The 27,826-nt window shown below is 60.6% G+C and overlaps 1 protein-coding gene across 1 annotated transcript in view; it reads left to right on the top strand.

Annotated features, from left to right (window-relative positions):
- Nucleotides 1-27,826, top strand: part of ADAMTS7 (ADAM metallopeptidase with thrombospondin type 1 motif 7) — a 59,794-nt gene that overhangs the window by 10,818 nt on the left and 21,150 nt on the right. Inside the window, exons 3-17 of the mRNA XM_084868986.1 lie at nucleotides 137-302; nucleotides 970-1,151; nucleotides 3,688-3,771; nucleotides 4,560-4,684; nucleotides 5,433-5,582; nucleotides 7,627-7,770; nucleotides 14,274-14,418; nucleotides 16,368-16,461; nucleotides 18,503-18,648; nucleotides 19,719-19,884; nucleotides 20,548-20,684; nucleotides 22,662-22,782; nucleotides 25,027-25,271; nucleotides 26,115-26,235; nucleotides 27,399-27,525. Coding sequence (XP_084725112.1) covers nucleotides 137-302; nucleotides 970-1,151; nucleotides 3,688-3,771; nucleotides 4,560-4,684; nucleotides 5,433-5,582; nucleotides 7,627-7,770; nucleotides 14,274-14,418; nucleotides 16,368-16,461; nucleotides 18,503-18,648; nucleotides 19,719-19,884; nucleotides 20,548-20,684; nucleotides 22,662-22,782; nucleotides 25,027-25,271; nucleotides 26,115-26,235; nucleotides 27,399-27,525 — 2,153 coding nt within the window. The remainder of the gene's footprint in view (nucleotides 1-136; nucleotides 303-969; nucleotides 1,152-3,687; nucleotides 3,772-4,559; nucleotides 4,685-5,432; nucleotides 5,583-7,626; nucleotides 7,771-14,273; nucleotides 14,419-16,367; nucleotides 16,462-18,502; nucleotides 18,649-19,718; nucleotides 19,885-20,547; nucleotides 20,685-22,661; nucleotides 22,783-25,026; nucleotides 25,272-26,114; nucleotides 26,236-27,398; nucleotides 27,526-27,826) is intronic.

Here is a 27,826-nt window from a genome sequence, read left to right as displayed (position 1 = left end):
GTTATTTGGGTGTGAGTCTCCCTCGGGGGATAGGACGTCCCGCTGGCCGCGAGCATCACCAGAGGAGGCCAGGGCCTGGCTGCCGGGTCAGCCTGGCTGGCTGCCCCTGTGACCTTGACCTTGACCTCCTCTCCAGAAAGGTGTGTTCCGGCTCAACGACCAGGACTACTTCATCGAGCCCCTGCGAGACGCCCAGGCCGAGCCCGGCAGCGCCCAGCCCCACGTGGTGTACCAGCGTCCGGCGTCCCAGGGGCAGGCCGAGCAGGGCAGCCCCGGGACCGGGGGCACCTGCGGGGTGCAAGGTAGGCTCCTGTGCCTCCCCCTTCGGTGCGGGGGCTGGGGGTGGGGCCCGGAGGTCCTTTCTTATTTTATTTTATTTTATTTTATTTATTATTAAAAAATATTTTATTGATTTTTTACAGAGAGGAAGGGAGAGGGATAGAGAGCTAGAAACATCGATGAGAGAGAACCATCCATCAGCTGCCTCCTGCACACCCCCCACTGGGGATGTGCCCGCAACCAAGGTACATGCCCTTGACTGGAATCGAACCCGGGACCTTTCAGTCCGCAGGCCGATCCTCTATCCACTGAGCCAAACCGGTTTCGGCTATTTTATTGATTTTTTACAGAGAGGAAGAGAGAGGGATAGAGAGTCAGAAACATTGATGAGAGAGAAACATCGACCAGCTGCCTCTTGCACACCCTCCACCGGGGATATGCTCCTAACCAAGGTCCATGCCCTTGATTGGAATCGAACCCGGGACCTTTCAGTCCGCAGGCCGACGCTCTATCCACTGAGCCACACCGGCTTCGGCCGATGTTTCTAACTTTCTATCCCTCTCTCTTCTTCTCTGTAAACAATCAATAGGATAGATTAAAAAAAAAACAAAAAAAAAAAACTCTCGGGGGAGAGGCCCCTGAGACAGGCCCCCCTCTGACCGCTCCCCCACCCTGCCCCGGGGGTGCCAGCGCCCCAGGAGCGGGCGTTCCGGCAGCGGGCGGAGGGCGGCCAGCCGAAGCGGCAGCGGCGGTTCCAGAGCTCGGACAGCAGGGAGAAGTGGGTGGAGACGCTGCTGGTGGCGGACGCCGACATGGTGCGGCACCACGGCCAGCCGCAGGTGGAGAGCTACGTGCTGACGCTCATGAACATGGTGAGCGCCGGGGGCGGGGCCCGGGAGGGGGCGGGGCCCGGGCGCCGGGGGAGGGGCCCATGTGCCGAGGGGCGGGGCCCCTGTGCCGTGGGGGCGGGGCCCGGGTGTCGGGGGGCGGGGCCTGGGTGCCCTGGGGGCGGTGGGCGTGGGGCCAGAAGGCAGGCGGGCTGGCTTCTCAACAGGAGGAAGAGTCTGCAAGCGATGTATGTATTTATGTATTTATGTTATTTTTTATTTTTATTTATTTTTTGCTTTAACCGTTCATTTGAATTTAAAATTCGATGGGTAAAATGGTCTATAGTCCACTCTTCTCGCAGCTCTCAATTTCTTCTTTCTTTCTTTCTTTCTTTTTTTAAAATATATTTTATTGATTTTGTACAGAGAGGAAGGGAGAGGGATAGAGAGTTAGAAACGTCGATGAGAGAGAGTCATCAACCAGCTGCCTCCTGCACGCTCCCCTCTGGGGATGTGCCCTCAACCAAGGCACATGCCCTTGACCGGAATCGAACCCGGGACCTTTCAGTCCGCAGGCCAACACTCTACCACTGAGCCAAACCGGTTTCGGCTATTTATGTTATTTTTAAATATGTTTTACTAGAGGCCCAGTGTTGGAATTCGTGCATGGGGGTGTGTGTGTGTCCCTCAGCCCAGCCTGCACCCTCTGGATGTCTAACTGCTCCCCTGCCAGCCTGTTTGCCCCTACCTGCCCTCCCTGCCAGCCTGATCAACCCCTAACCACTCCCCTGCCAGCCTGATGGATGTCTAACTGCTCCCCTGCCAGCCTGTTTGCCCCTACCTGCCCTCCCTGCCAGCCTGATCAACCCCTAACCACTCCCCTGCCAGCCTGATTGATGTCTAACTGCTCCCCTGCCAGCCTGTTTGCCCCTAACTGCCCTCCCTGCCAGCCTGATCACCCCCTAACCACTCCCCTGCCAGCCTGATTGATGTCTAACTGCTCCCCTGCCAGCGTGTTTGCCCCCAGCTTTCCTCCTCTGCCCACCTGGTCACCACTAACTGCCCGCCCCTGCAGGGTTGATCGCCTCCAACTGCCCTCCCTTGAGGCCTGGTCCCTCCCAACTGTCCTCCCCTGCTGGCCATCTTGTCATGGCCATCTTGTATCCATATGGGGGCAGCCATCTTTGACCACATGGGGGCAGCTATCTTGTGTATTGGATTGATGGTAAATTTGCATATTACTCTTTTATTAGATTGGATTGATTTTTTTTACAGAGAGGAAGGGATAGGGAGAGAGTGAGAAACATCGATGAGAGAGAAACATGGATTAGATGCCTCTTGCACACCCCCTACTGGGGATGTGCCCGCAACCAAGGTACATGCCCCTGACCGGAATCGAACCTGGGACACTTCATTCCGCAGGCTGGCGCTCTATCCACTGAGCAACACCGATTAGGGCTCTTTATTTGTTAATTTTTAAAAAAATAAATTGTTGATTTGAGAGAGGAAGAGAGAGGGAGAAAGAGAAACATCAATGAGAGAGAGAAGCACAGATCGGCTGCCTCCCGCACGCCCCCTACAGGGGATGGAGCCCACAACCCCGGCATGGCCCTGACCGGGGACCGAACCCTGAGGCCTGGTTTGTAGGTTGATGCTCCACCACTGAGCCACATAGGCCGAGCTCAAGGGGGTTTTAAAATGAGCAGATGGGTCACCCTGGCTGGTGTTGCTCAGTAGATAGAGCCTCGGCCTGTGGACTCAAGGGCTCCAGTCAAAGGCATGTACCTTGGTTGCAGGAGGCAGCCAGTCCATGGTTTTCTCTCATCATGGATGTTTCTTTTTCTCCCTCTTCCTTCCTCTCTGGAATCAATAGAAAAATATTCTTTTTTTTTTTTTTTTAATATATTTTATTGATTTTTGACAGAGAGGAAGAGAGAGGGATAGGAAGTTAGAAACATCGATGAGAGAGAATCATCGATCAGCTGCCTCCTGCACACCTCCTACTGGGGATGTGCCCGCAACCAAGGCACATGCCCCTGACCGGAATCGAACCTGGGATCCTTCAGTCCGCAGGCCAACGCTCTATCCGCTGAACCAAACCGGTTTCGGCAGAAAAATATTCTTAAATAAAAAATAAATAGCCCTGACTGGTGTGGCTCAGTGGATAGAGCGTCGGCCTGTGGACTGAAGGGTCCCGGGTACCATTCCGGTCAAGGGCATGGACCTTGGTTGCGGGCACATCCCCAGTGGGGGGCATGCAGGAGGCAGCTGATGGATGTTTCTCTCCCATTGATGTTTCTAACTCTCTGTCCCTCACCCTTTCTCCCTATAAAAAAAAAATCAATAAAATATATTTTAAAATAAGTAAATAAATAAGTAATAAGCGAGCAGATGGTTCTCCGGCCCATTCTCTGTACTTCAGACCCCTCGCGGCTTTGGGGGTCACCTCTCTCCGGGGCTGGGGGGGGGGGCCCTGGTGTAGGTTGGGGTGGAGGCCCGGGGGCTGCCCTGGTGTGAATGTGGGTGGGCGGCTGCCCGTATCCTGGACACGGGGTGACGCTGGACCCCCTCTGTCGGGCAGGTGGCCGGCATTTTCAAGAACCCCAGCATCGGGAACCCCATCCACATCACGGTCGTGCGCCTGATTGTGCTGCAGGACGAGGTGGTGAGAAGCCGAGGGTCCCCCAACCGGTCCCCGCTACTCCCCGTGGGGGGGGTGGGGATGCCTGGGGGAGGAAGGGGTGGTCAGGCCGCTGCTGTCCTCCTTCTGTCCCCTCTTGACCTGCGGGTTTGCAAAGGCCTGTGGGTATGCAAAGGGCTGTGAGTATGCAAAGGCCTGTGGGTATGCAAAGGCCTGTGGGTATGCAAAGGCCTGTGAGTATGCAAAGGCCTGTGGGTATGCAAAGGCCTGGGGGTTTGCAAAGGCCTGTGGGTATGCAAAGGCCTGTGGGTTTGCAAAGGCCTGTGGGTATGCAAAGGGCTGGGGGTTTGCAAAGGCCTGTGGGTATGCAAAGGCCTGTGGGTTTGCAAAGGCCTGTGGGTATGCAAAGGCCTGTGGGTATGCAAAGGCCTGTGGGTTTGCAAAGGCCTGTGGGTATGCAAAGGCCTGGGGGTTTGCAAAGGCCTGTGGGTATGCAAAGGGCTGGGTTTTGCATAGGCCTGTGGGTATGCAAAGGGCTGGGGGTTTGCAAAGGCCTGTGGGTATGCAAAGGCCTGGGGGTTTGCAAAGGCCTGTGGGTATGCAAAGGGCTGGGGGTTTGCAAAGGCCTGTGGGTATGCAAAGGGCTGGGGGTTTGCAAAGGCCTGTGGGTATGCAAAGGCCTGGGGGTTTGCAAAGGCCTGTGGGTATGCAAAGGCCTGGGGGTTTGCAAAGGCCTGTGGGTATGCAAAGGCCTGGGGGTTTGCAAAGGCCTGTGGGTATGTAAGGGCCTGGCCACACCCCTCGGTCCGCAGAGTGACATGCAGGTCCAGCACGAGGCCCACAGCACCCTGAGCTCCTTCTGCGAGTGGCAGAAGCGGCTCAACATGGAGGAGGACTCCCACCCGCTGCACCACGACATGGCCGTGCTGATCACCAGGTGCTGCTCGCCGGGCCAGGGGCCGGGGGCGGGGTGGGGACCCTCAGGGAGACCAGCCTGCTCTCTGGTGGGACTCAGGCGGGTCTCTCCGTTTGGAAATAGCGGTGGGTCTGTAACCGGGAGTTTGCAATTTTATCACATGAGCCCAGCTGCCAGTCTGTTCCCAGGCAGCATTTTCTTTCCTTTCTTTCTTTTTTTATTTTAAAAAAATATTTTATTGATTTGTTACAGAGAGGAAGGGAGAGGGATAGAGAGCTAGAAGCATCCATGAGAGAGAATCATCGATCAGCTGCCTCCTGCACACCCCCCACTGGGGATGTACCCTCAGCCAAGGCACATGCCCTTGACCAGAATAGAACCTGGGACCCTTCAGTCCGCAGGCCGACGCTCTACCCACTGAGCCACACCGGTTTCAGCTCTCTCTTTTTTAAAAAAAATATATTTTTATTGACCTCAAAAAGAAAGGGAGAGGGAGATAGAAACATCCATGATGAGAGGGAATCATGGACCAGCTGCCTCCTGCACGCCCCCCACTGGGGATGGAGCCCACAACCCGGGCCTGTGCCCTGACCGGGAATCGAACCTGCGACCTCCTGGTTCCTAGGTCGACGCTCAACCCCTGAGCCACGCCAGCCCCAGGGGCGGGGGGGGGGGCATGCTTCTAGCTTCTTCCCTGGGGCCCCTGCCCGGCTCGGGGCGGCCGGCGTGGGGCCGGGCCAGCCAGAGGCGCGTCTGTCTGTCTGTGCAGGAAGGACCTGTGCACCTCCCGCAACCAGCCGTGCGAGACCTTGGGCCTGGCCCACGTGGGCGGCATCTGCCAGCCCCACCTCAGCTGCAGCATCAACGAGGACACCGGCCTGCCCACGGCCTACACCATGGCCCATGAGATCGGGCACAGGTACCCACCGCCCCCACCGCCTCCTCCGATCAGGGGACCCCCCCCCCCCCCGGGGCAGCCCGGCCCCGGCTGTTCCCCTGTGACACAGGAGTGGGCCCTCGGGGGGCCTTGGCCTGGCCAAGAGCAGGTCTTGTTTGAGGGGTTGGGACGGGCCAGCCGTCCCCAGAGGACACTGCCTCAGGACTTGCATTTTTAAAAAAATATATATCATATTGATTTTTTACAGGGAGGAAGGGAGAGGGAGAGAGAGTTAGAAACATCGATGAGAGAGAATCATCGATCAGCTGCCTCTTGCACACCCCCCACTGGGAATATGCCCGCAACCAAGCTACATGCCCTTGACCGGAATCGAACCTGGGACCTTTCAGTCCCCAAGCCGACGCTCTATCCATTGAGCTAAACCGGTTTCGGCAGGACTTGCATTTTTAAAAAAATGTATTTTATTGACGGGAGAGAGACACATCCATGGGTTGACTCCTGCACACAACCAAAGCCGGGAGGAGCCTGCATTCATTTCATTTTTATTTTATTATTTTAAAACTATATTCTATTGATTTTTTTTTTTTTTTTTTTTACAGAGAAGAAGGGAGAGGGAGAGAGAGCTAGAAACATCGATGAGAGAGAAACATCCATCAGCTGCCTCTCACACACCCCCTACTGGGGATGTGCCTGCAACCAAGGTCCATGCCCTTGACCGGAATCGAACCCGGGACGCTCTACCCACTGAACCACACTGGCCGGGGCGGTTCTGGCTTTGGAGGGAGGTCAGGTGGCCGCGCCATGAGCTGCCCCAACAAGGGAGTTTCCCGGCGGCAGCCGCCCGGGGCTGGGGGTGGGGATGGGGATGGGGGGGGGGGGTCTGGGAGCCGGCACCTGGCGCCCCAGGAAGTGGGGTGACTCATGGGGCTGCGTGTCCGACGGGAGAGCCTGGGAGCCCCGGCGGTGAGGTCACCGCGGCGAGGCAGTTGCCGGCGGGCGGCGGGCGCGGACAAAGGAGGACCCCCCCCTCTCCCCCATGTGAGGAGGCAGGAACAGGGAGGCCCGCCTGCAGCACCGGCGGGGTCAGAGGTCAGGGGCCCAGACGCAGCTGCTTCCCCGGCCGGCTGGTGTGGCTCAGTGGATAGAGCGCCGGCCTGCGAACCAAAGGGTCCCGGGTTCGATTCCTGGTCAGGGGCATGGACCTTTGTTGCGGGCTCCTTCCTGGCCGGGCTGACGCTCTAGCCACTGAGCCACACCAGTTTCGGCAGGACTTGCTGGGGATCGAGCCTGCAATCTGGGCATGTGTCCTCATTGATTTCAGAGAGGAAGGGAGAGGGAATTGAACGGTGACCTCCTGGTTCTTGGTTGATGCTCAGCCACGGAGCCCTGCCGATCCAGGCTCACCCACTTTCTTTTTTTAAATATATTTTATTGATTTTTTTACAGAGAGGAAGGGAGAGGGATAGAGAGTTAGAAACATCGATGAGAGAGAAACATCGACCAGCTGCCCCCTGCCCGCCCCCCACTGGGGATGTGCCCGCAGCCAAGGTCCATGCCCTTGACCGGAATCGAACCCGGGACCCTTCAGTCCACAGGCCGACGCTCTATCCACTGAGCCACACCGGTTTCGGCTCACCCACTTTCTTTTTTTTTTTTTTAAATATATTTTATTGATTTTACACAGAGAGGAATTGAGAGGGACAGAGAATTAGAAACGTCGATGAGAGAGAAACATCGACCAGCTGCCTCCTGCACACCCCCACGGGGTATGTGTCCGGAACCAAGGTACATGTCCTTGACCGGAATCGAACCCGGGACCTTTCAGTCCGCAGGCCGACGCTCTATCCACTGAGCCAAACCGGTCCTGGCTGGCTCACCCACTTTCTAGAAGCTCAGAGAGGGACAGTGATGTCCCTGAGGCCACACAGCTGTGGGGGGGGCCTGAGCCGGGCCCTGGGACCAGCATCGGGCCCCCTGCGGGCCTCCAGGGAGGGAGGGAGGGGGGGCAGGGCCGGCCGGCACCCGCCGCCCGCTCACCCCGCCCCTTGCGCTGTCCTCTCCGCAGCCTGGGCATGCTGCACGACGGCGCCGGAAACCAGTGCCACCCGCAGGCGCCCCAGCTCTTCATCATGTCCCCGCAGCTGCTCTACAACTCCATGCCCCTCAACTGGTCCCAGTGCAGCCGCGACTACCTCACCCGCTTCCTGGAGTAAGTGCCCCTCCCTCCGCGCCCCCCCCCCCACCCGCCCCGGGGCAGCGCCCGGGACCCCGCCGCCAGGGCCTAGCAGGAGACGGGGGCAGAGGTGCTGAGGTGCCAGGCAGAGGCCGTGCCCTCCTAGGACACCCCAGGGGTCCGGCTGCTGCCCCTCCCGGAGCCGATGGGGCAGAGACAGGGTGGCCTCGTCTGTGCGCACCCATTCCAATCCCACCCTCGGCGTGGGGGCAGCGGGTCACCCACAAGCATCTGCCCTGCCCCCCCAGCCCCCCATGGGCGGCTGCTTACTCTGGGGAGGAGGACAGAGATGGCATGGGAAGTAGGCAAAGGGTGCCAGGTGGGCAGTGCACAGGCAAGGCGGGCTGGGGGTTTGCAAAGGCCTGTGGGTATGCAAAAGCTAGGGGTTTGCAAAGGCCTGTGGGTATGCAAAAGCTAGGGGTTTGCAAAGGCCTGTGGGTATGCAAAGGGCTGCTGGGGGTATGAAAAGGGCTGGGGGTTTGCAAAGGCCTGTGGGTATGCAAAGGGCTGGGGGTATGAAAAGGGCTGGGGGTTTGCAAAGGCCTGTGGGTATGCAAAGGGCTGGAGGTATGAAAAGGGCTGAGGGTTTGCAAAGGCCCGTGGGTATGCAAAAGCTAGGGGTTTGCAAAGGCCTGTGGGTATGCAAAGGGCTGGGGTATGAAAAGGGCTGGGGGTTTGCAAAGGCCTGTGGGTATGCAAAGGGCTGGGGGTTTGCAAAGGGCTGGGGGTTTGCAAAGGCCTGTGGGTATGCAAAGGCCTGTGGGTTTGCAAAGGCCTATGGGTATGCAAAGGGCTGGGGGTTTGCAAAGGCCTGTGGGTATGCAAAGGGCTGGGGGTTTGCAAAGGCCTGTGGGTATGCAAAGGCCTGTGGGTATGTAAAGGCCTGTGGGTTGCAAAGGCCTGTGGGTATGCAAAGGGCTGGGGTTTTGCAAAGGCCTGTGGGTATGCAAAGGGCTGGGGTTTTGCAAAGGCCTGTGGGTATGCAAAGGCCTGTGGGTATGCAAAGGGCTGGGGGTTTGCAAAGGCCTCTGGGTATGAAAAGGCCTGTGGGTTTGCAAAGGCCTATGGGTATGCAAAGGGCTGGGGGTTTGCAAAGGCCTGTGGGTATGCAAAGGCCTGTGGGTTTGCAAAGGCCTGTGGGTATGCAAAGGGCTGGGGGTTTGCAAAGGCCTGTGGGTATGCAAAGGCCTGGGGGTTTGCAAAGGCCTGTGGGTATGCAAAGGGCTGGGGGTTTGCAAAGGCCTGTGGGGATGCAAAGGGCTGGGGGTTTGCAAAGGCCTGTGGGGATGCACCCACAGGAAGAGAAGCCGCGGGGCCATGGGTCATGGAAGAGGCAGGAGGAGGAAGAATAATTCCTTCCCTGGACTCCGGCCCGGCCCCTGCCCGCTCGGTCAGACCAGCCGCGTGCCTTCCCCCCGGGGCCCGAGCGCCCGGAGGACGGGGGCTGTGGGTCTGGGATTCACATGGGGCCGCCGGGCCCGCCACATGCTTAGCATTCAAGGCGGGGCCCGTGCCGTCCCAGCGAAAGGCCAGCGCTGATAAGGGACGGGGTTAGGGAACAGGCCAGCCCGGCACGGAGGGCAGAGCGGAACAGCCGGCACCAGGGGCGTGTGTCTCTCCCCGCACCCCCCCACCCCCCATGGGGGCCAGAATGGGCTGGAGACTCCCACCATGCCCTGGGGCCAGCTCCCAGCTGCCTCCACCCAGGGCACTGCCCAGCACGCTGGCTCCTGGACAGACGGACGGACAGACTGGCCTCTGTGTCCGTCAGGGACAGGAATGCACAGGGGACCTGGCTCGGGGCCTGGCCGGGGGAGGGGGAGGAGAGGGTGACGGCTGGGCCACCAGGCCTCTCAGAGCCTCGGCCGGGGGTGGAGACATGGGCCAGGGGAGGGTCCGCCCGGGGGGCATCCCAAAGGCCAGCCTGTCCCCAAACCCCTCTGTCTTTTATTATTTAAAAAATATATATATATTATTGATTTTTTTTTACAGAGAGGAAGGGAGAGGGAGAGTTAGAAACATCGATGAGAGAGAAACATCGGCCAGCTGCCTCCTGCACACCCCCCACTGGGGATGTGCCCGCAGCCAAGGTCCATGCCCTTGACCGGAATCGAATCCGGGACCTTTCAGTCCGCAGACCGACGCTCTACCCACTGAGCCACACCAGTTTCGGCTTATTTTATTTTTTAAATATATTTTTATTGATTTCAGAGAGAGAGAGAGAGAGAGAGAGAGAGCGAGAAACATTCCTGATGAGAGGGAATCCTGGATCGGCTGCCTCCTGCACGCACGCCCTCCTACTGGGGACCGAGCCCCCAACCTGGGCATGTTCCCTTGACCGGGAATGGAACCCCGGACCCTTCAGTTTGCAGGCTGACGCTCTATCCACTGAGCCACACCGGCCCGGGCCCTCTGTCTTTCTTGGGGTTGTTCATCCTCGCCCGAGGACATTTTCCAACTGATTTTTAGAGAGCGTGGAAGGGAGGGGGAGACAGAGAGAGAGGGAGAGAAACATCGACCTGAGAGAGACACTCCAATGGGTTGCCTCCCACTGGCCCCCGATGGAGCCTGCAACCAGAGTTCGAACCCGGGACCCTTCTGTCCAAGGACTGATGACGCTCCAGCCACGGAGCCACGCCCTGGGTGTGCGTATGCAAAGGCTGGGATCCTTCAAAGAGCCAGAGGAGCTGAAACCAGTGTGGCTCAGTGGATAGAGCGTCGGTCTGCAGACTGAAGGGTTCCGGGTTCGATTCCGGTCGGGGGCATGGACCTTGGTTGCAGGCACATCCCCAGTGTGGGGTGTGCAGGAGGCAGCTGATGGATGTTTCTCACTATCCCTTTCTCTTCCTCTCTGTGAAAAAAAAAAAAAAAAAGAAAGAGCCAGAGGGGGCGGGGCAATAACAATCCTATATCATCAAAGCCTAATAGGCCGAGACCGGTTTGGCTCAATGGATAGAGCGTCGGCTTGGGGACTGAAAGGTCCCGGGTTCGATTCCGGTCAAGGGCATGTACCTTGGTTGCGGGCACATTCCCAGTAGGGGGTGTGCAGGAGGCAGCTGATCGATGATTCTCTCTCATCGATGTTTCTAACTCTCTATCCCTCTCTCTTCCTCTCTGTAAAAAATCAATAAAATAGATATTTAAAAAAAAAAATTAAAAAAAAATAAAAGCCTAATAGGCTAAGTGCCCAGTTGTCCATTCAACCAATCAAAGCGCAATATGCTAATGAGATGCTAAGGTCACTCAGCCGCTCGCAGTGACGTGCACTGACCACCAGGGGCAGAGGGAGGGGATGGGAGGGGGAGGAGGGGGTGTGAGACACAGGACCCGTCTCCCCCCAGTCAGGGTGGGGTCAGGAGCCAGCTTCAGTGCAGGTGCCTCGGGCCATGTTCCCGGTCTTGGGGTGTCTGTCTCTGAGGTCCCGGGACCCCCTCTCAGCTGTGCCCACTGGACTCTGCTCGGCCACCCAGACCCAGACCTCAGAGTCACTGTCCTGCTGTGGCCAGAGCCCCAGCGGGCCCTGTGCTCAGGAGACAGATTGGGGGGACCCCTGGGAGATGAACACGTGACAGTTGGGGGGGTTTGGACCGTAGCCGATGGCCCCGGGGGATGTAGCAATTTGGGGAGGGGGGCGCCAAGGACCCTGAACGCTGCCTCTCAAGACCCCTGGGCCCCCGGCCAGCGTGGCTCCGTGGCTGAGCGTCGACCTAGGAACCAGGAGGTCAGGGTTCGATTCCCGTCAGGGCACAGGCCCGGATTGTGGGCTCCATCCCCAGTGGGGGGGGGGGGGTGCAGGAGGCAGCTGATCTGTGATTCTCTCTCATCCTGGATGTTTCTCTCTCTGTCTCTCCCTCTCCCTTCCTCCCTGAAAAAAAAAAAAAAAAAAAAAAAAAAAAAGAGTCCTGGGGCCCTCGCTGGTGTGGCTCAGTGGATAGAGCGTCGGCCTGCGGACTGAAGGGTCCCGGGTTCGATTCCGGTCAAGGGCATGTATGGACCTTGGTTGCGGGCACATCCCCAGTGGTGGGTGTGCAGGAGGCAGCTGATGGATGTTTCTCTCTCATCGATGTTTCTAGCTCTCTATCCCTCTCTCTTCCTCAAAAAAAAATCCATAAAATACCGTATATATTTTTAAAAAAGAATATAGGCTTTGAATCAACAGACAAAAAACTTAAAAAAATAAAATAAAATAAAATAAAATAAAATCAGTGGGAACATATCCCCGGGGGAGGATTAAAACAGAAACAAAAATAAAAATGAAGACTCTCAGGGCGTCTGGCGGAAGAGGGCGCTCTTGGTGGGGGGGGGGGGGGGTTGGCGGGGCCGGGGGTGGGAGGAGGGGACCCGGGAGGAGGCGGCTTCTCAGGGGCACTGGAGAGCCGTCCCAAGTGCATGTTTCCTCCTCCGCTGCATCCTTGACCATGACCATGACCATGACCCCAAAACTGGTGCTGGCAGGCGGGAGGGGGGCGTGGAGGTGGGGGGTGAGGTCTGTCCTCAGAGGGTGGGCAGCTCTGTACCTACCCCCCTGGGGTGGGAGCCAGGCCCTGTGTGCCGGTCTCCACGTGGGGCCACCAGCCCGGCTATCACCGGAGCGAGGTGGGGGGGGCCCGGGCAGGGCGGATGGACGGTCCCAGGACCTCGGGGAGTGTGTGTGTGGCCTGGTGAGGCGCCGGCCTGGCCCGGAGCCCGCCGGAGGAAGGAAGTGCCGGCTGCTGCCGGTGCGACTCCCCCAAGTGGCTGCTGCTATTTATACCCCGGTGGTGTGGAGGTCACCGGCGGCCTCAGGGGCAGGGGGGGCGGCCCCCGGAGGCCACACAGCAGCTGTAGCCCGGCAGAGCCTGGCACTTCTGTGTTTATTTACTAGAGGCTGGTGCATGGCATCATTGCACTGTGTGTGTGTGTGTGTGTGTGTGTGTGTGTGTATATGTGTGTGTGTGTGTGTGTGTATATGTGTGTGTGTGTGTGTGTGTGTGTGTGTGTGTCGGGGGGGCATCCCTCAGCCCAGCCTGCGCCCTCTCACAGTCCGGGACCCCAAGGGGTCCTTACAGGCTCGCTGCACCAGTCAGCTGTGAACCCTGTGGGAGCACACTGACCACCAGGGGACGGCTCCTGCGGTGAGCGTCTGCCCCCTGTGGTCAGTGTGTGTCATAGCAACCAGTTGCTCTGCTATTCGGTCGATTTGCATATTATTAGCCTTGTGTTACTATATGGGGTGTATGTATGTGTTTACTTTTTTATTTCTTTATTTTTAAATATATTTTATACAGAGAGGAAGGGAGAGAGATAGAGAGCCAGAAACATTGATGAGAGAGAATCATCGATCAGCTGCCTCCTGCACACCCCCTACTGGAAAAGTGCCCGCAACCAAGGTACATGCCCTTGACCGAAATCGAACCTGGGACCCTTCAGTCCGCAGACCGACGCTCTATCCACTGGGCCGCACCGGTTTCGGCCCGAACTTCTGTTTGGGGTGCAGTGTTTGAGGCCCGGGTGACGGTGGGACGGGGACAGCTGCCTCGAGAGCCGACACACAGAGGGGCCAGCAGCCTGGGCCTGAGGTCACAGCCTGACCCCCCCCCCCCCCCCCCGGCTCCTTGTGCCCCGGGCCCCCCCTGGCTCCCCGGAGCCAGGCCTTTGCAAAGAGGCTTAGGTCTCCTCCATCTGGGCCACCAGGGCCATCAGCTGCGAGGGAGCTCTGGGGGGTCCTCTGTGCCCCGGCTGGTGGAGGGAGGCCTCAGGGGGGCCTCAGGGACTGGGGCAGGGCCACCTGGGGGCTTCGCTGTGCAGAGGTCTGGGGGCGGGGAGGGCTGGATCGGGGTGGGGGGAGTGAGAAGGGCATTGCAGAAGCCTGGTGCTGGGTGGGGGCAGGGGTGGGGTGGGGTGAGTCATCGGCCAGAAGATGCATGGGCCCTGACCGGTGTGGCTCAGTGGATAGAGCGTCGGCCTGCGGACTGAAGGAGTCCCGGGTTCGATTCCGGTCAAGGCATGGACCTTGGTTGCAGGCACATCCCCAGCGGGGGGGGGTGTGCAGGGGGCAGCTGGGTCCATGTTTCTCTCTCATGGATGTTTCTAACTCCCTGTTCCTCTCTGTAAAAATTAAAAAAATATATATTTTTATTGATTTTGTACAGAGAGGAAGGGAGAGAGATAGAGAGTTAGAAACATCGATGAGAGAGTCATCAATCAGCTGCCTCTTGCATACTCCCCTACTGGGGATGTGCCCGCAACCAAGGTACATGCCCTTGACCGGAATCGAACCCAGGACCTTTCAGCCCCCAAGCCGATGCTCTATCCATTGAGCCACACCGGTTTCTGCAAAATCAATAAAATATTAAAAGAAGAAGAAGAAGAAGCGTGGTCAGGCTGTCCGGCTCTCGTCCGTCCTGCCCGGGGCCCGCAGGCCTCCCTCGGCCGCCGCCCGTCACCTGCTCCCCCCCCCCCCCCCCCCCCCCCCCCCCCCCGTCTTTCCGCCTCTGCAGCCGCGGCTTCGGCACGTGCCTGGACGACCCGCCGGCCAGGGACGTCACCCCGCAGCCGGCCCTGCTGCCCGGGGCCCTGTACGACCTGAACCACCAGTGCCGCCTGCAGTACGGGGACAGCTCCGCCCACTGCAGCGACCTGGGTGTGAGTGCGGGGACACACACACACCACACACACGGGCTCACCCTCCCGGTGCGGGCGCCCGGGGCCCAGCCGGGCCGCCTGCTGGAGGCCGGGTGAGGTCTCAGTGGTCAGAGATCCTGTTTGCCCCAACTGCCCTCCTCTGCAGGCCTGGTCGCCCCCTAACTGCCCTCCCCTGCAGGCCTGGTCGCCCCTAACTGCCCTCCCCTGCAGGCCTGGTCACCCCTGACTGCCCTCCCCTGCAGGCCTGGTCACCCCTATAACTTCCCTGTCCCTAACTGCCCTCCCCTGCATACCTGGTCACCCCTAACTGCCCTGCCCCTAACTGCCCTCCCCTGCTGGCCTGGTTGTCCCTAATTGCCCTCCCCTGCAGGCCTGGTCGCCCCTAACTGCCTTCCCCTGCTGGCCTGGTCGCCCCTAACTGCCCTCCCCTGCAGGCCTGGTCGCCCCTAACTGCCCTTCCCTGCAGCCTGGTCTCCCTTAACTGCCCTCCCCTGCAGGCCTGGTTATCCCTAATTGCCCTCCCCTGCAGGCCTGGTCGCCCCAACTGCCGTCCACTGCAGGCCTGGTCGCCCCCAACTGCCCTCCCTGCAGCCTTGGTCTCCCTTAACTGCCCTCCCCTGCAGGCCTGGTCACCCCTAACTGCCCTCCCCTGCAGCCTTGGTCTCCCCTTAACTGCCCTCGTCTGCAGGCCTGGTCGCCCCTAACTGCCCTCCCCTGCAGGCCTGGTCACCCCTAACTGCCCTCCCCTGCAGCCTTGGTCTCCCTTAACTGTCCTCCCCTGCAGGCCTGGTTATCCCTAATTGCCCTCCTCTGCAGGCCTGGTCGCCCCTAACTGCCATCCCCTGCAGGCCTGGTCGTCCCTAACTGCCCTCCCCTGCAGGCCTGGTCGCCCCCAACTGCCCTCCCCTGCTGGCCTGGTCGCCCCTAACTGCCCTCCCCTGCCTGCCTGATCGCCCCTAACTGCCCTCCCCTGCCTGCCTGATCGCCCCTAACTGCTCTCCCCTGCCAGCCTGATCGCCCCTAACTGCCCTCCCTGCAGGCTTGATCACCCCCAAATGCCCTCCGTTGCAGGCCTGGTGCCTCCCAACTGCCCTCCCCTGCTGGCCATCTTGTGTTGGCCATCTTGTGTCCACATGGGACAGGATCTTTGACCACATAGGGGGCAGCCATCTGGTGTGTTGGGAGTGACGGTCCATCTGCATATTACTCTTTTATTAGATAGGATTGATTTCAGAGAAGGGAGGGAGAAGGAGAGAAAGAGAGAGTAACGTCGACGACGAGAATCATGGATCAGGTGCCTCTGGCACACCCCACACTGGGGATAGAGCCATGACCTCTGGGTTCCCAGGTCGATGCTCCACCCCTGAGCCATCGGCCGGGGCTGAATCTAAGAGGTTATTCTACTTATTTTTAACCCTCCCCTGAGGCTGTTTTCCCAGTGGTTTTTAGAGGGAGAGGGAGGGAGAGGGGGAGGGGGAGGGGGAGGAGAAGAGGGATAGGCAGAAGGAGAGAGAGGTGAGAGGGAGAGAGGAAGAGGGAGAGGGGGAGGGGAAGAGGGAGAGGGAGAAGGAGAGAGAGAGGGTGAGGGAGAGGGAGAGAGGGAGAGGGAGGAGAGAGAGAGAGGGAGAGGGAGAGGAAGAGGGTGAAAGGGAGAGAGGGAGAGGGGGAGGGGAAGAGGGAGAGGGAGAAGGAGAGAGAGAGGGAGAGGAAGAGGGGGAGAGGGAGAGGGAGAGGGAGAGGAACATCGATGGGAGAGAGACACATCGATGGTGAACCTCGCGAGGTAACACAGCATCTAAGCTTCCGAGAAGGCAAAGGGGGCGCCTGAGGGCCCCATTGGCTTAGCCCTGCCAGGTGCCAGCCCCTGGGGGGGCCCGGGGACTCGGGGGACGCAGTGTGTGGGGGAGCTCGGAGCGGGGCTCAGCTGTGTCCCTCCCCCCCTCCGGCAGGACCCCTGCGGGCGTGCTCTGGTGCTCCGAGCTCCTCAGCTGTCACACCAAGAAGGACCCGGTGGTGGACGGCACGCCCTGCGGGGACCAGAAGGTAGGGCGCCCGGTCCCCCTGCGCAGGGGGGTGGGAGGGGGCGGGAGGGAGAGGCCTGTCCGCCTGCTGTGTCCATGCTGGGGGGGCGGTGTCAGCCCTGGTCCGCAGACCCTGGCCCCCACCTCCAGCCCTGGCCCGCCCTGGCCCTGGCCCGGCCCGGGGTGCAGGTTGGAGACCCGTGGGGGCTTGACTCTGCTGGATTGTCTGCTCTGCTCCCGGTGGGGCCTGCGAGGGACCTCCCCCACTCCTTGGAGACACCTCCTCTTTTTTCTTTTTTTTCTTTTTTAAAAATTGATTTCAGCCCTGGCCAGTGTGGCTCAGTGGATAGAGCATCGGCCAGATTTGATTCTGGTCAAGGGCATGTACCTTGGTTGTGGGCACATCCCCTGTAGGGGGCGTGCAGGAGGCAGCTGATCGATGTCTTTCTCTCTCATCGATGTTTCTAGCTCTCTATTCCTCTCCCTTTCTCTCTGTAACAAATCAATAATATTTATATATATTATATATCAGTGTTTTTCAACCTTTTTTGGGCAAAGGCACACTTGTTTCATGAAAAAAATCACGAGGCACACCACCATTAGAAAATGTTAAAAATTTAACTCTGTGCCTATATTGACTATATATAAAGTAATTCTCTTGAATAGGAATCAAATAAACACAAAGAAAGTATTTTATAATTACTTTATTATGAAATATTAAGTAAACAAAATAGTGAAAAATTATAAAATTCTTGTCTTGTCTGCACCTACGGCACACCAGGCAACATCTCTGTGCCGCGGAACAGCGGTTGAAAAACGCTGTTATATATATTATATATATTATATATATTATATATATTATATATATTATATATTTTATTGATTTCTTTTTTTACAGACAGGAAGGAAGGAGAGAGAGAGAGAGAGTTAGAAACATCCATCAGCTGCCTCCTGCACACCCCCTCCTGGGGAAGTGCCCGCAACCAAGGCACATGCCCTTGACCGGAATCGAACCCGGGACCCTTCATTTCGCTGGCCGATGCTCTACCCACTGAGCCAAACCAGTTAGGGCCGTGGTTGGCAAACTGTGGCTCGTGAGCCACAAGCTGCTCTTTGGCCCCTTGAGTGTGGCTCTTCCACAAAATACCACGGCCTGGGCGAGTCTGTGTTGAAGAAGTGGCGTTAGAAGTTTCAGTTTAAAAAATGTGGCTCTCCAGAGAAATGTCAATCGTTGTGCTGTTGATATTTGGCTCTGTGGACGGATGAGTTTGCCGACCACTGGGTTAAGGCAATAAAAAAATATATATATAATATATTTTATTGATTTTTTTACAGAGAGGAAGGGAAAGGGATAGATATTTAGAAACATGGATGAGAAACATCCATCAGCTGCCTCCTGCACACCCCCCACTAGGGATGTGCCCGCAACCAAGGTACATGCCCTTGACCAGAATCGAACCTGGGACCTTTCAGTCCGCAGGCCGACGCTCTATCCACTGAGCCACACCGGTTTCGGCAAAATATTTAAAAAAATATATATTTTATTGATTTTTTTACAGAGAGGAAGGGAGAGAGATAGTTAGAAACATCGATGAGAGAGAGTCATCGACCAGCTGCCTCTTTCACACCCCCCACTGGGGATGTGCCCACAACCAAGGTACATGCCCTTGACCGGAATCGAACCTGAGACCTTTCAGTACTCAGGCCGATGCTCTACCCACTGATCCAAACCGGTTTCGACGGCAAAATATAATTTTTAAAAAATTGATTTCAGAGAGTAAGGGAGAGAAAAAGAGAGAGACATCCATGATGAGAGAGAATTACAGATCGGCTGCCTCCTGCACACCCCACACTGGGGATTGAACCCGCCACCCAGGCATGTGCCCTGACCGGGAATCGAACCCTGACCTCCTGGTTCAAGGTCGACGCTAACTCCTGAGCCGCACCGGCCGGGCTGGCTACCCCTCCTCGGCCCCTCTCCAGGCCTCCCCGCCCCCGCTGTGCCTCCCCAGGGGGAGCGGGGGGACCGGGAGGCGGCGGCCTGACCCCGTGTGTCCCCGCAGTGGTGCCTGGGCGGGCAGTGCGTGTCGGCGGACCTGCAGCCCCAGGTGGTGGACGGCGGCTGGTCGGGCTGGACCGCCTGGTCCGCCTGCTCGCGGAGCTGCGGGACGGGCGTGCAGAGCTCGGAGAGGCAGTGCACCGAGCCCGCGTGAGTGCGGGGCCCGGGCCTGGGGCAGGCGGGATGGGGGGACGGGTGGAGGGGAGGGGGGAGGGTCCTGGGCCTGGGGCAGGGGGAGGGGGGCCGGGAGCGGGGACCGAGCCTCCGGTGGTCAGCAGTGTTCCCACCAACAGGGCCCAAAGCCAGAATTTCCAGCCACTGTCCTCAGGTCACTGGTGGGGGCATGTCCCCACTGCTGGCCCATTGCTCAGAGGGGCAGACTGAGGTCCGGGAAGGGAAGGACGCACCCACAGGCAGGAGAGGACCGTGCTCAAGCCCTTAGATCTCGGCCTTAGATGGTCAGGAGTTCCCCCACACCTCCTTCCGGTGTGAGAACCCGGGACCCTTCAGTCCGCAGACCGACACTCTATCCACTGAGCAACACTGGGTACAGTCTGGCCTCTTCATTCTTTTATTTTATTTATTTATTTATTTATTTATTTATTTTTTAAAGCTTTATTTTTTTAATTTTTTTTAAAAATATATTTTATTGATTTTTTACAGAGAGGAAGGGAGAGAGATAGAGAGTTAGAAACATCGATGAGAGAGAGTCATCGACCAGCTGCCTCTTGCACACCCCCTCCTGGGGATATGCCCGCAACCAAGGCACATGCCCTTGACCGGAATCGAACCCGGGGTCCCTTCAGTCCCCAAGCCGACGCTCTATCCATTGAGCCAAACCGGTTTCGGCCATTCTTTTATTTTTAAATATAATTTTATTGATTTTTTTTTTTTTTTTTTTTTTTTTTTTTTACAAAAAGGGAGAGGGATAGAAACATCGATGAGAGAGAATCATCGATCAGCTGCCTCCTGCACGCCCCCCACTGGGGATGTGCCCGCAACCCAGTACGTGCCCTTGACCGGAATCGAACCCAGGACCCTTCAGTTCCCAGGCTGAGCTTTATCCACTGGGCCACACCGCTAGGGTCCCAGCCCCACGCTATAGAGGAGGAGGCGGCCCAGAGAGGGCAGGAGACCTGCCCGGGGCACACAGCGGCGGGCGCTGGCAGGCGTCAGGGGTCCCGGTGCGGGGGCTGAGCCCTGTCTGGGGTCCCCCGCAGGCCCAAGAACAGGGGCCGGTTCTGCGTGGGCGAGCGGCGGCGCGTGCGGCTCTGCAACGTGCAGGGCTGCGCGCCGGGCAGCCCCTCCTTCCGCGCCGTCCAGTGCGGCCAGTTCGACGCCACGCCCTACCGCGGCCGGCTGTACAAGTGGGTGCCGCAGCAGACTGACCGTGAGTCTGCCCGCACCCCGGCTGCTCCCCCCTACACACCCCCCCACGCAGTGGGGTGCTGCCCCTCCCTCCCCCGGCCAGTGGGGTGCTCCCCCCCCCCCCCCCCGGCCAGTGGGGTGCTCCCCCTCCCTCCCCCCGCCAGTGGGTGCTGCCCCTCCCTCCCCCCGCCAGTGGGTGCTGCCCCTCCCTCCCCCCGCCAGTGGGGTGCTCCCCCTCCCTCCTCCCGCCAGTGGGTGCTGCCCCTCCCTCTCCCCGCCAGTGGGGTGCTCCCCCTCCCTCCTCCCGCCAGTGGGTGCTGCCCCTCCCTCCCCCCCGCCAGTGGGGAGCTGCCCCTCCCCCCCCGCCAGTGGGGAGCTGCCCCTCCCCCCCGCCAGTGGGGTGCTCCCCCTCCCCCCCCGCCAGTGGGGTGCTCCCCCTCCCCCTCCCGCCAGTGGGGTGCTCCCCCTCCCTCCTCCCGCCAGTGGGGTGCTCCCCCTCCTTCCCTCCGCAAGTGGGGTGTCCCCCCTCCCTCCTTCCGCCAGTGGGGTGCCCCCCCAGCCCCTCTGGATGGCAGGAGGGCGGCCTGTGGGTGCCTCCGCCGTGTGGGTGGTGGAGGGCGTCTCCGGGGCCCCAGGACGCCTGCCCGGGGGCCCTCACGGCTCCCGCCCTTGCGCCGCCAGTGGCCCCCTGCGAGCTGCACTGCAAGCCGGAGGGCGAGTCCTTCAGCGACCGGTTCCGGGACGCCGTGCTGGACGGCACGCCCTGCTACGAGGGCCGCCGGGGCAACAGGGACGTCTGCATCAACGGCATCTGCCAGGTGCGCCCCCTGGAGGCCTCCCTCACCCGCCCCGCCCCGCCCCCGGAGGGTCTCTCACCCGTACTGTCCCCTGGGAGGAGCGTCACTACAGGCCCCGCCCCCTGGGAGGGTCATTACTGTAGGCCCCTATCATAGGCCCCCATGGCCTACGAGTCTTTAAACCACGCCCCCCGGGAGGGTCTTTATTCTAGGCCCCGCCCCCAGGGTTCTTTACTCTAGGCCCCGCCCCCGAGAGGCACCCCACCACAGGCCCCGCCCCCAGGGGTTCTTTACTCTAGGCCCCGCCCCTATGAGGCGTCCCACCGCAGGCCCCGCCCCCGTGAGGCGCCCTACCACAGGCCCCGCCCCTGGGGGTTCTTTACTCTAGGCCCCGCCCCCTAGAGGTGCCCCACCACAGGCCCCGCCCCCGGGGGTTCTTTACTCTAGGCCACTCCCCCATGAGGCGCCCCACCACAGGCCCCGCCCCTGGGGGTTCTTTACTCTAGGCCCCGCCCCCATGAGGCACCCCACCACAGGCCCCGCCCCCAGGGGTTCTTTACTCTAGGCCCCGCCCCCATGAGGCGCCCCACCACAGGCCCCGCCCCTGGGGGTTCTTTACTCTAGGCCCCGCCCCCATGAGGCACCCCACCACAGGCCCCGCCCCCAGGGGTTCTTTACTCTAGGCCCCGCCCCTGTGAGGCGCCCTACCACAGGCCCCGCCCCCGGGGGTTCTTTACTCTAGGCCCCGCCCCCATGAGGCACCCCACCACAGGCCCCGCCCCTGGGGGTTCTTTACTCTAGGCCCCGCCCCTGTGAGGCGCCCTACCACAGGCCCCGCCCCCGGGGGTTCTTTACTCTAGGCCCCGCCCTCGTGAGGTGCCCCACCACAGGCCCCGCCCCCAGGGGTTCTTTACTCTAGGCCCCGCCCCTGTGAGGCGCCCCACCACAGGCCCCGCCCCCGGGGGTTCTTTACTCTAGGCCCCGCCCCCATGAGGCGCCCTACCACAGGCCCCGCCCCCGGGGGTTCTTTACTCTAGGCCCCGCCCCCATGAGGCGCCCTACCACAGGCCCCGCCCCCGGGGGGGTCTTTACTCTAGGCCCCGCCCCCGGGAGGTGCCCCACCACAGGCCCCGCCCCCAGGGGTTCTTTACTCTAGGCCCCGCCCCGGGGAGGCGCCCCACCACAGGCCCCGCCCTTGGCGGACCTCCTTTCTCCGCCGACTGCCCCGCCCACAGCAACCTCCTCTGAGCTCCTCTCCAAGCTGCGCGTTCCTGGTTCTGCCCTGACACCGTTGAATGCAGCCTCCCCCCCTCAAACCCTCCCAACCCGGCACCTCTCAGCAGAGGCCCCCACTCCTCCTGACTGACACCCTCACCACCTCCGCTTCCTTTTCTCGGCCCCCTCACCCCCTGGGGGCTTCTCTTCCTGGAACCGCCAGGAACCGGGAGCCCAGGCTCCGCCTCCTCTCAGCCACTGTCTTTTTTAAAAAAAAAAAAATTTATTGATGAGAGAGAAACATCCATCAACTGCCTCCTGCACACCCTCTACTGGGGGGATGTGCCCGCAACCAAGATCCATGCCCTTGACCGGAATCGAACCCGGGACCCTTCAGTCCGTAGGCCGATGCTCTATCCACTGAACCACACCAGCTAGGGCCCAGCCGCTGTCTTGCTGCTGCTTCTGAGGCCTGAGGCCTGGGCTCTGAGGCGGAAAGCAGCAGGGGGTGTGAACCCCAGGGCCTGTGACCCCGATTCCTGTCCGCACAGATCACCCACAGAGGGCCAGCCCTCCTGCCCCCCTGTCTCCCTGCACCTCCCCACTCCCTGCCCCACCTCTCATCTCCTGCGGCCTCCCAGCACGGATCCACCTGCCTCCCTGGTGCACGTGGGAGGAGGCCAGGGCTTGGGGAGGGAGGGGGCAGAGGGGTCGCCTTGGGGTCCCCGCCCAAGCCGCACGCCCGCCCTCAGCAGCCCCGGGGCCTCCCCCTCTGTCTTGCAGAACGTGGGCTGCGACTTTCAGATAAACTCCGGCGCCGTGGAGGACCGCTGCGGCGTGTGCAGGGGCAACGGCTCCACCTGCCACACCGTGAGCTGGGTCTTCCAGGAGCACGCGCCCCTCGGTATGGCCGCGCCCCGCCCCGCGCCCTCCGCCGGGCTGTGTGCGTGGCCGGGAGCCACGCAGATGGGGCGCTCCGCCCAGACCCAATGAGTGACCCGTCCCACGGGGCGTCCGGCCTCCGGCCCCTGGACAGGAGCCCGGGGTGGGCTCTCAGGCTCCCACGGGGAGCTCCCGCCCTTTCCGAGGGTCCCTGCCCTCCAGGCAGCCGCAGGGACGCCCCCAGCCCCACGCCCTCCGCTCCGGGGGCCGGTGTCCGCAGACAGGCAGGGGTGACCGTGTGCACCCCGCTGACTACAGAGGGGGCCGTGGCCGAGAGGGCTGCCTGTCGGGTCGGGTAAACGGGCCCCGTTAGCCCTCGCCGGTGGGTGCGGCGGAGGGAGGCCCAGAGGGCTGGGGAGCACCGAGGGGGGCGTCTCCGGCCTGGGGGAGGTCAGGGAAGGCTCCCTGGAGGAGGGGGCAGGGGAGCGGGATCAGAAAGAGAAAAGAAAAGGGAGAGAGTCAGGTGGAGCTTGTGCCACACACACACACACACACACAGACACACACGCACAGACACACACACAGACACATACACATGCACAGAGACACACACACACAGACACACACACAGACACATACACATGCACAGAGACGCGCACACACAGAGACACACAGACACACACAGACACACACACACGCACAGAGACACACGCACACACACGCGCACGCACAGAGACACACGCACAGAGACACACACATGCACAGACACGCACAGAGACTCACGCACACACACGCGCACGCACAGAGACACACATGTACAGAGACACACAAAAACACACAGACACACACGCACAGAGACACACACACAAAAACACACACACACAGACACACACGCACAGAGACACACACACACACACGCACAGACACACACATACACACGGCGTGGAGGAAGGAAGGTCCGCGGTCGGGGCTGGCGAGGGAGGCAGGGTTCGGTCAGATCCCCGAGAAGCTGTCCTCAGACCCCACGGCCTGATGGGAGCACAGCCCACGGAGCCCATGGCCTGATGGGAGCACAGCCCTCAGACCCCACGGCCTGATGGGAGCACAGCCCTCAGACCCCACGGCCTGATGGGAGCACAGCCCACGGCCTGATGGGAGCACAGCCCACGGAGCCCACGGCCTGATGGGAGCACAGCCCCCGGAGCCCACGGCCTGATGGGAGCACAGCCCCCGGAGCCCTTCCCCCTGCCTCACCGCTCGGTGCTCACATTCCCTCCCCCTGCGACACGGGGTCACAGCAGAGCCTGCGGCACACGGCTGCGGCCCGGGCACAGCGCTCACAGCCGTCCCGGCGCCGGATGGACGGCAGGAAGCGGAGGACAGACGCCCAGGCGGAGGGAGGAGGGTTGTTTGTTTGTTTGTTTGTTTGCCAGCAGCCTGGGGCGTGAAATCGTGCACCCTAGGCCTGGCTGGTGATCGGGGCTATCAGGAGGGGGCGGGCCCATTGGCACCCGCCTTGGCCAGCCTGCGGCCTGCAGGCTGGGGGCAGCTCCTGCATTGAGCGTCTGCCCCCTGGTGGTCAGTGCGCATCATGGCGATGGGGGGGGGGGGGCTCCCTGTTGGGTTGATTTGCATATTAGCCTTTTATTATATAGGATTTAATTTAATTTTTTTTTTTTTAAAGAAGTTTCATTCCTTTTGTCAAATACCAAATAAGGGATGCTTTTTTTAAAAAAAAATATTTTTTAAATATTTTATTGATTTTTCACAGAGAGGAAGAGAGAGGGATAGAGAGTTAGAAACATCGACCAGCTGCCTCCCGCACACCCCGTACTGGGGATGTGCCCGCAACCAAGGTGCATGCCCTGGACCGGAATTGAACCCGGGACCTTTCAGTCCGCAGGCTGACGCTGTATCCACTGAGCCACCCCGGCCTTGGCTAAACTTTTACTTTCAAATATATTCTGTATTGCTTTCAGAGGAAGGGAGAGAGAGAGAGAGAGAGAAACATCCATGATGAGAGAGAACCACAGACCGCTGCCTCCTGCAGGCTCCCCACTGGGGATGGAGCCCGCCACATGAGCATGCATGCCTGTGCCCGGACGGGGAATCGAATCGTGGCCCCCTGGCTCCTAGGCCAACCTCAGCCCTGGAGCCGCACCGGCCGGGCCTAACGCTCCAGCTCTGAAGCTGGCGGCGGGGAAGAGGGGAGAGGGAGGAGGTGGGGCGGGCGGCGGGGCTCACCCCGCACCGCCCCGGCCCCCAGGGTACGTGGACGTGGGCCAGATCCCGGCCGGCGCCCGGGAGATCCTGATCAAGGAGCTGGTCCCGTCCGGCAACTTCCTGGTGCTGCGGGGCCAGGACGCGGGCCGCTACCACCTCAACGGGCAGTGGAGCATCCATCACCAGGGCGCCCACCCCATCGCCGGCACCGTCTTCACCTACGTGCGCGACGGCCACCTGGAGCGGCTCACCGCCCCCGGCCCCACCAACGAGTCCCTCTGGATCCAGGTTCCCCCCCTCACCACCGCCCCCCATTCCGGCCCCCCCCGCCCCCCATTCCGGCCCCCCCTGCCCCCCCATTCCGGCCCCCCCCACCTCCCCGCCCCCCGCCCCCCCATTCCCATTCCGACCCCCCCGCCTCCCCATTCCGGCCACTCCCCGCCCCCCGCCCCCCCATTCCATTCCGGCCCCCCCGCCCCCCCATTCCGGCCCCGTCCCTGCCCCCCACATTCCAGCCGCCCCCCGCCCCTCCCTGGCCCAGGCCCGGCTGGGGAATAGAGGAAAGGTGACCAGACGTCCCGCTTTGGGCGGGACAGTCCCGATTTTTTACCATTTTATTTTATTTTTATTTATTTTTAAAATATATTTTATTGATTTTTTTTGCAGAGAGGAAGGGAGAGATAGAGAGCTGGAAACATCGATGAGAGAGAGTCATCGATCAGCTGCCTCCTGCATGCCCCCCACTGGGGATGTGCCCGCAACCAAGGTACATGCCCCGGAATCGAACCCGGGACCCTTCAGTCCGCAGACCGACGCTCTATCCACTGAGCCACACCGGTCTCCGCAGAATCGGGACTTTTTTAAAACGCTGCAGGACGCGGGACAAATGGTTACAAATTGGGACTGTCCCGCCAAAAGCGGGACGTCTGGTCACCTTAGAATAGAGGCCGCTGGCCCTGGGGCCGGAGAAAGCCCGGGGTTAGTCCCAGAGCCTGGCCCTGGCCTGGCTGGCCTATGGGAAGTGAGGAAGGGGGCTGCCTCAGTTTCCCCATCTCTATAGTGGGTCCCGGGGGTGGCTGGGTGGGCGGAGAGGGTGCTGGGAGCTCACGCCCTCCCCTCCCGCCCCCCCAGATGCTGTTCTATGAGGCGAACCGCGGTCTGTACTACGAGTACACCATCCAGCGGGACTCCATCCCCCCGGGCGTGGCCACGGAGTTCTCCTGGGCCTACGGGGCCTGGACCCGACTGCCCGGTCACCTGCGGCAAAGGTGAGGGCGGGGCTGGTCCCCGGGCCTCCGTCCAGCCCGCCGTCATGGAGCCTGGGGCTTGCTGCGCTGAGCCTCACTCTGCCCGTCTGTACAATGGGCCCGTCTCAGCGGGTCCCCAGGACGTGCATGCTAGCGGGGGCGGTCACCCCGTGGAGCTACGTGCACATGTCATCCTCAGAGGTAGCTGTTATTTTTTAATTTTTATTTATTTATTTATTTGCTATATTTTATTGATTTTTTTTTTTTTTTACAGAAAGGAAGAGAGAAGGATAGAAACATCCATCAGCTGCCTCCTGCACAGCCCCCGCTGGGGATGTCCCCGCAACCAAGGTACATGCCCTTGACCGGAATTGAACCTGGGACCCTTCAGTCCGCAGGCTGATGCTCTATCCACTGAGCCACACCGGTTTCGGCTATTTTTATTTTTAACTATATTTCTTTATTGGTTTCAGAGAGAAGAGGAGAGAGAGAAACTTCTGTGATGAGAGAGAATCACGGATCGGCTGCCTCCTGCACGCCCCCCACTGGGGATCGAGCTCACAACCCAGGCAGGTGCTCTTGACCGGAATCGAACCTGGGACCCTTAATCCGCAGGCTGACGCTCTATCCCCTGAGCCAAACTGGCCAGGGCACTGTTATTTTTATTGAATATATTTTTATTGATGTCAGAGAGGAAGGGAGAAGGAGAGAGAGAAACATCCATGAGGAGAGAGGACCAAGGATGGGCTGCCTCCTGCACGCCCCCCATGGACCTGTGCCCCCACCGGGAATCGAACTGTGACCTCCTGGTTCCTAGGTCGGTGCTCAGCCGCTGAGCCACGCCGGGGGCCGGGCCGGGGGGCCGTTCCTTGTTCCTCTCATTCCCAGATGAAGACTCTGAGGTCCAGAGTGGCCCTGAGCCCTAATCCCTAACGCCACGCGCTGCTCCCGGGGTGGGGTGGGGGCGGGGCCTCGCTGTGGGGAGCGCTGGCCAGAGTGGGCGTGGCCACGCCTGGGGGCGGGGCCTCGCTGTGGGGAGCTCTGGGCATAGTGGGCGTGGCCACGCCTGGGGGCGGGGCCTCGCTGTGGGGAGCTCTGGGCAGAGTGGGCGTGGCCACGCCTGGGGGGCCCTGAGCCCGGGCCTCACGGCCCCCCGCCCCCGCCCCAGGCGTGCAGAGGCAGATGGCGTACTGCACGGAGCGGCACTACGGGACGGTGGACAACAGGTACTGCGAGTCCCTGGGCCCGCCCGAGGAGCGCCAGAGGATATGCGTCCGGGATCTCTGCCCGCCCAGGTGAGCCCCCGGCCCCCGCCCCCTGACCCCTGACCGCCCCCTGACCCCTGACCCCGCCAGGTGAGCCCCCTGACCCCTGACCGCCCCCTGCAAGCCTCTGACCAAACCAAGTGAGCCCCCTGACCCCTGACCCCTGACTGCCCCCTGCAAGCCTCTGACCAAACCAAGTGAGCCCCCTGACCCCGGACCCCGCCAGGTGAGCCCCCTGACCCCTGACCCCGCCAAGTGAGCCCCCTGACCCCTCACTGCCCCCATGCAAGCCTCTTACCCCGCCAGGTGAGCCCCCTGACCCCTGACTGCC

Source organism: Pipistrellus hanaki (assembly GCF_964339955.1).
Source record: "Pipistrellus hanaki genome assembly, chromosome: 21".
Classification (NCBI taxonomy): domain Eukaryota; kingdom Metazoa; phylum Chordata; class Mammalia; order Chiroptera; family Vespertilionidae; genus Pipistrellus; species Pipistrellus hanaki.
Note: the sequence above shows the minus strand (reverse complement) of the source record. Positions and strands in the feature narration are given on the sequence as shown.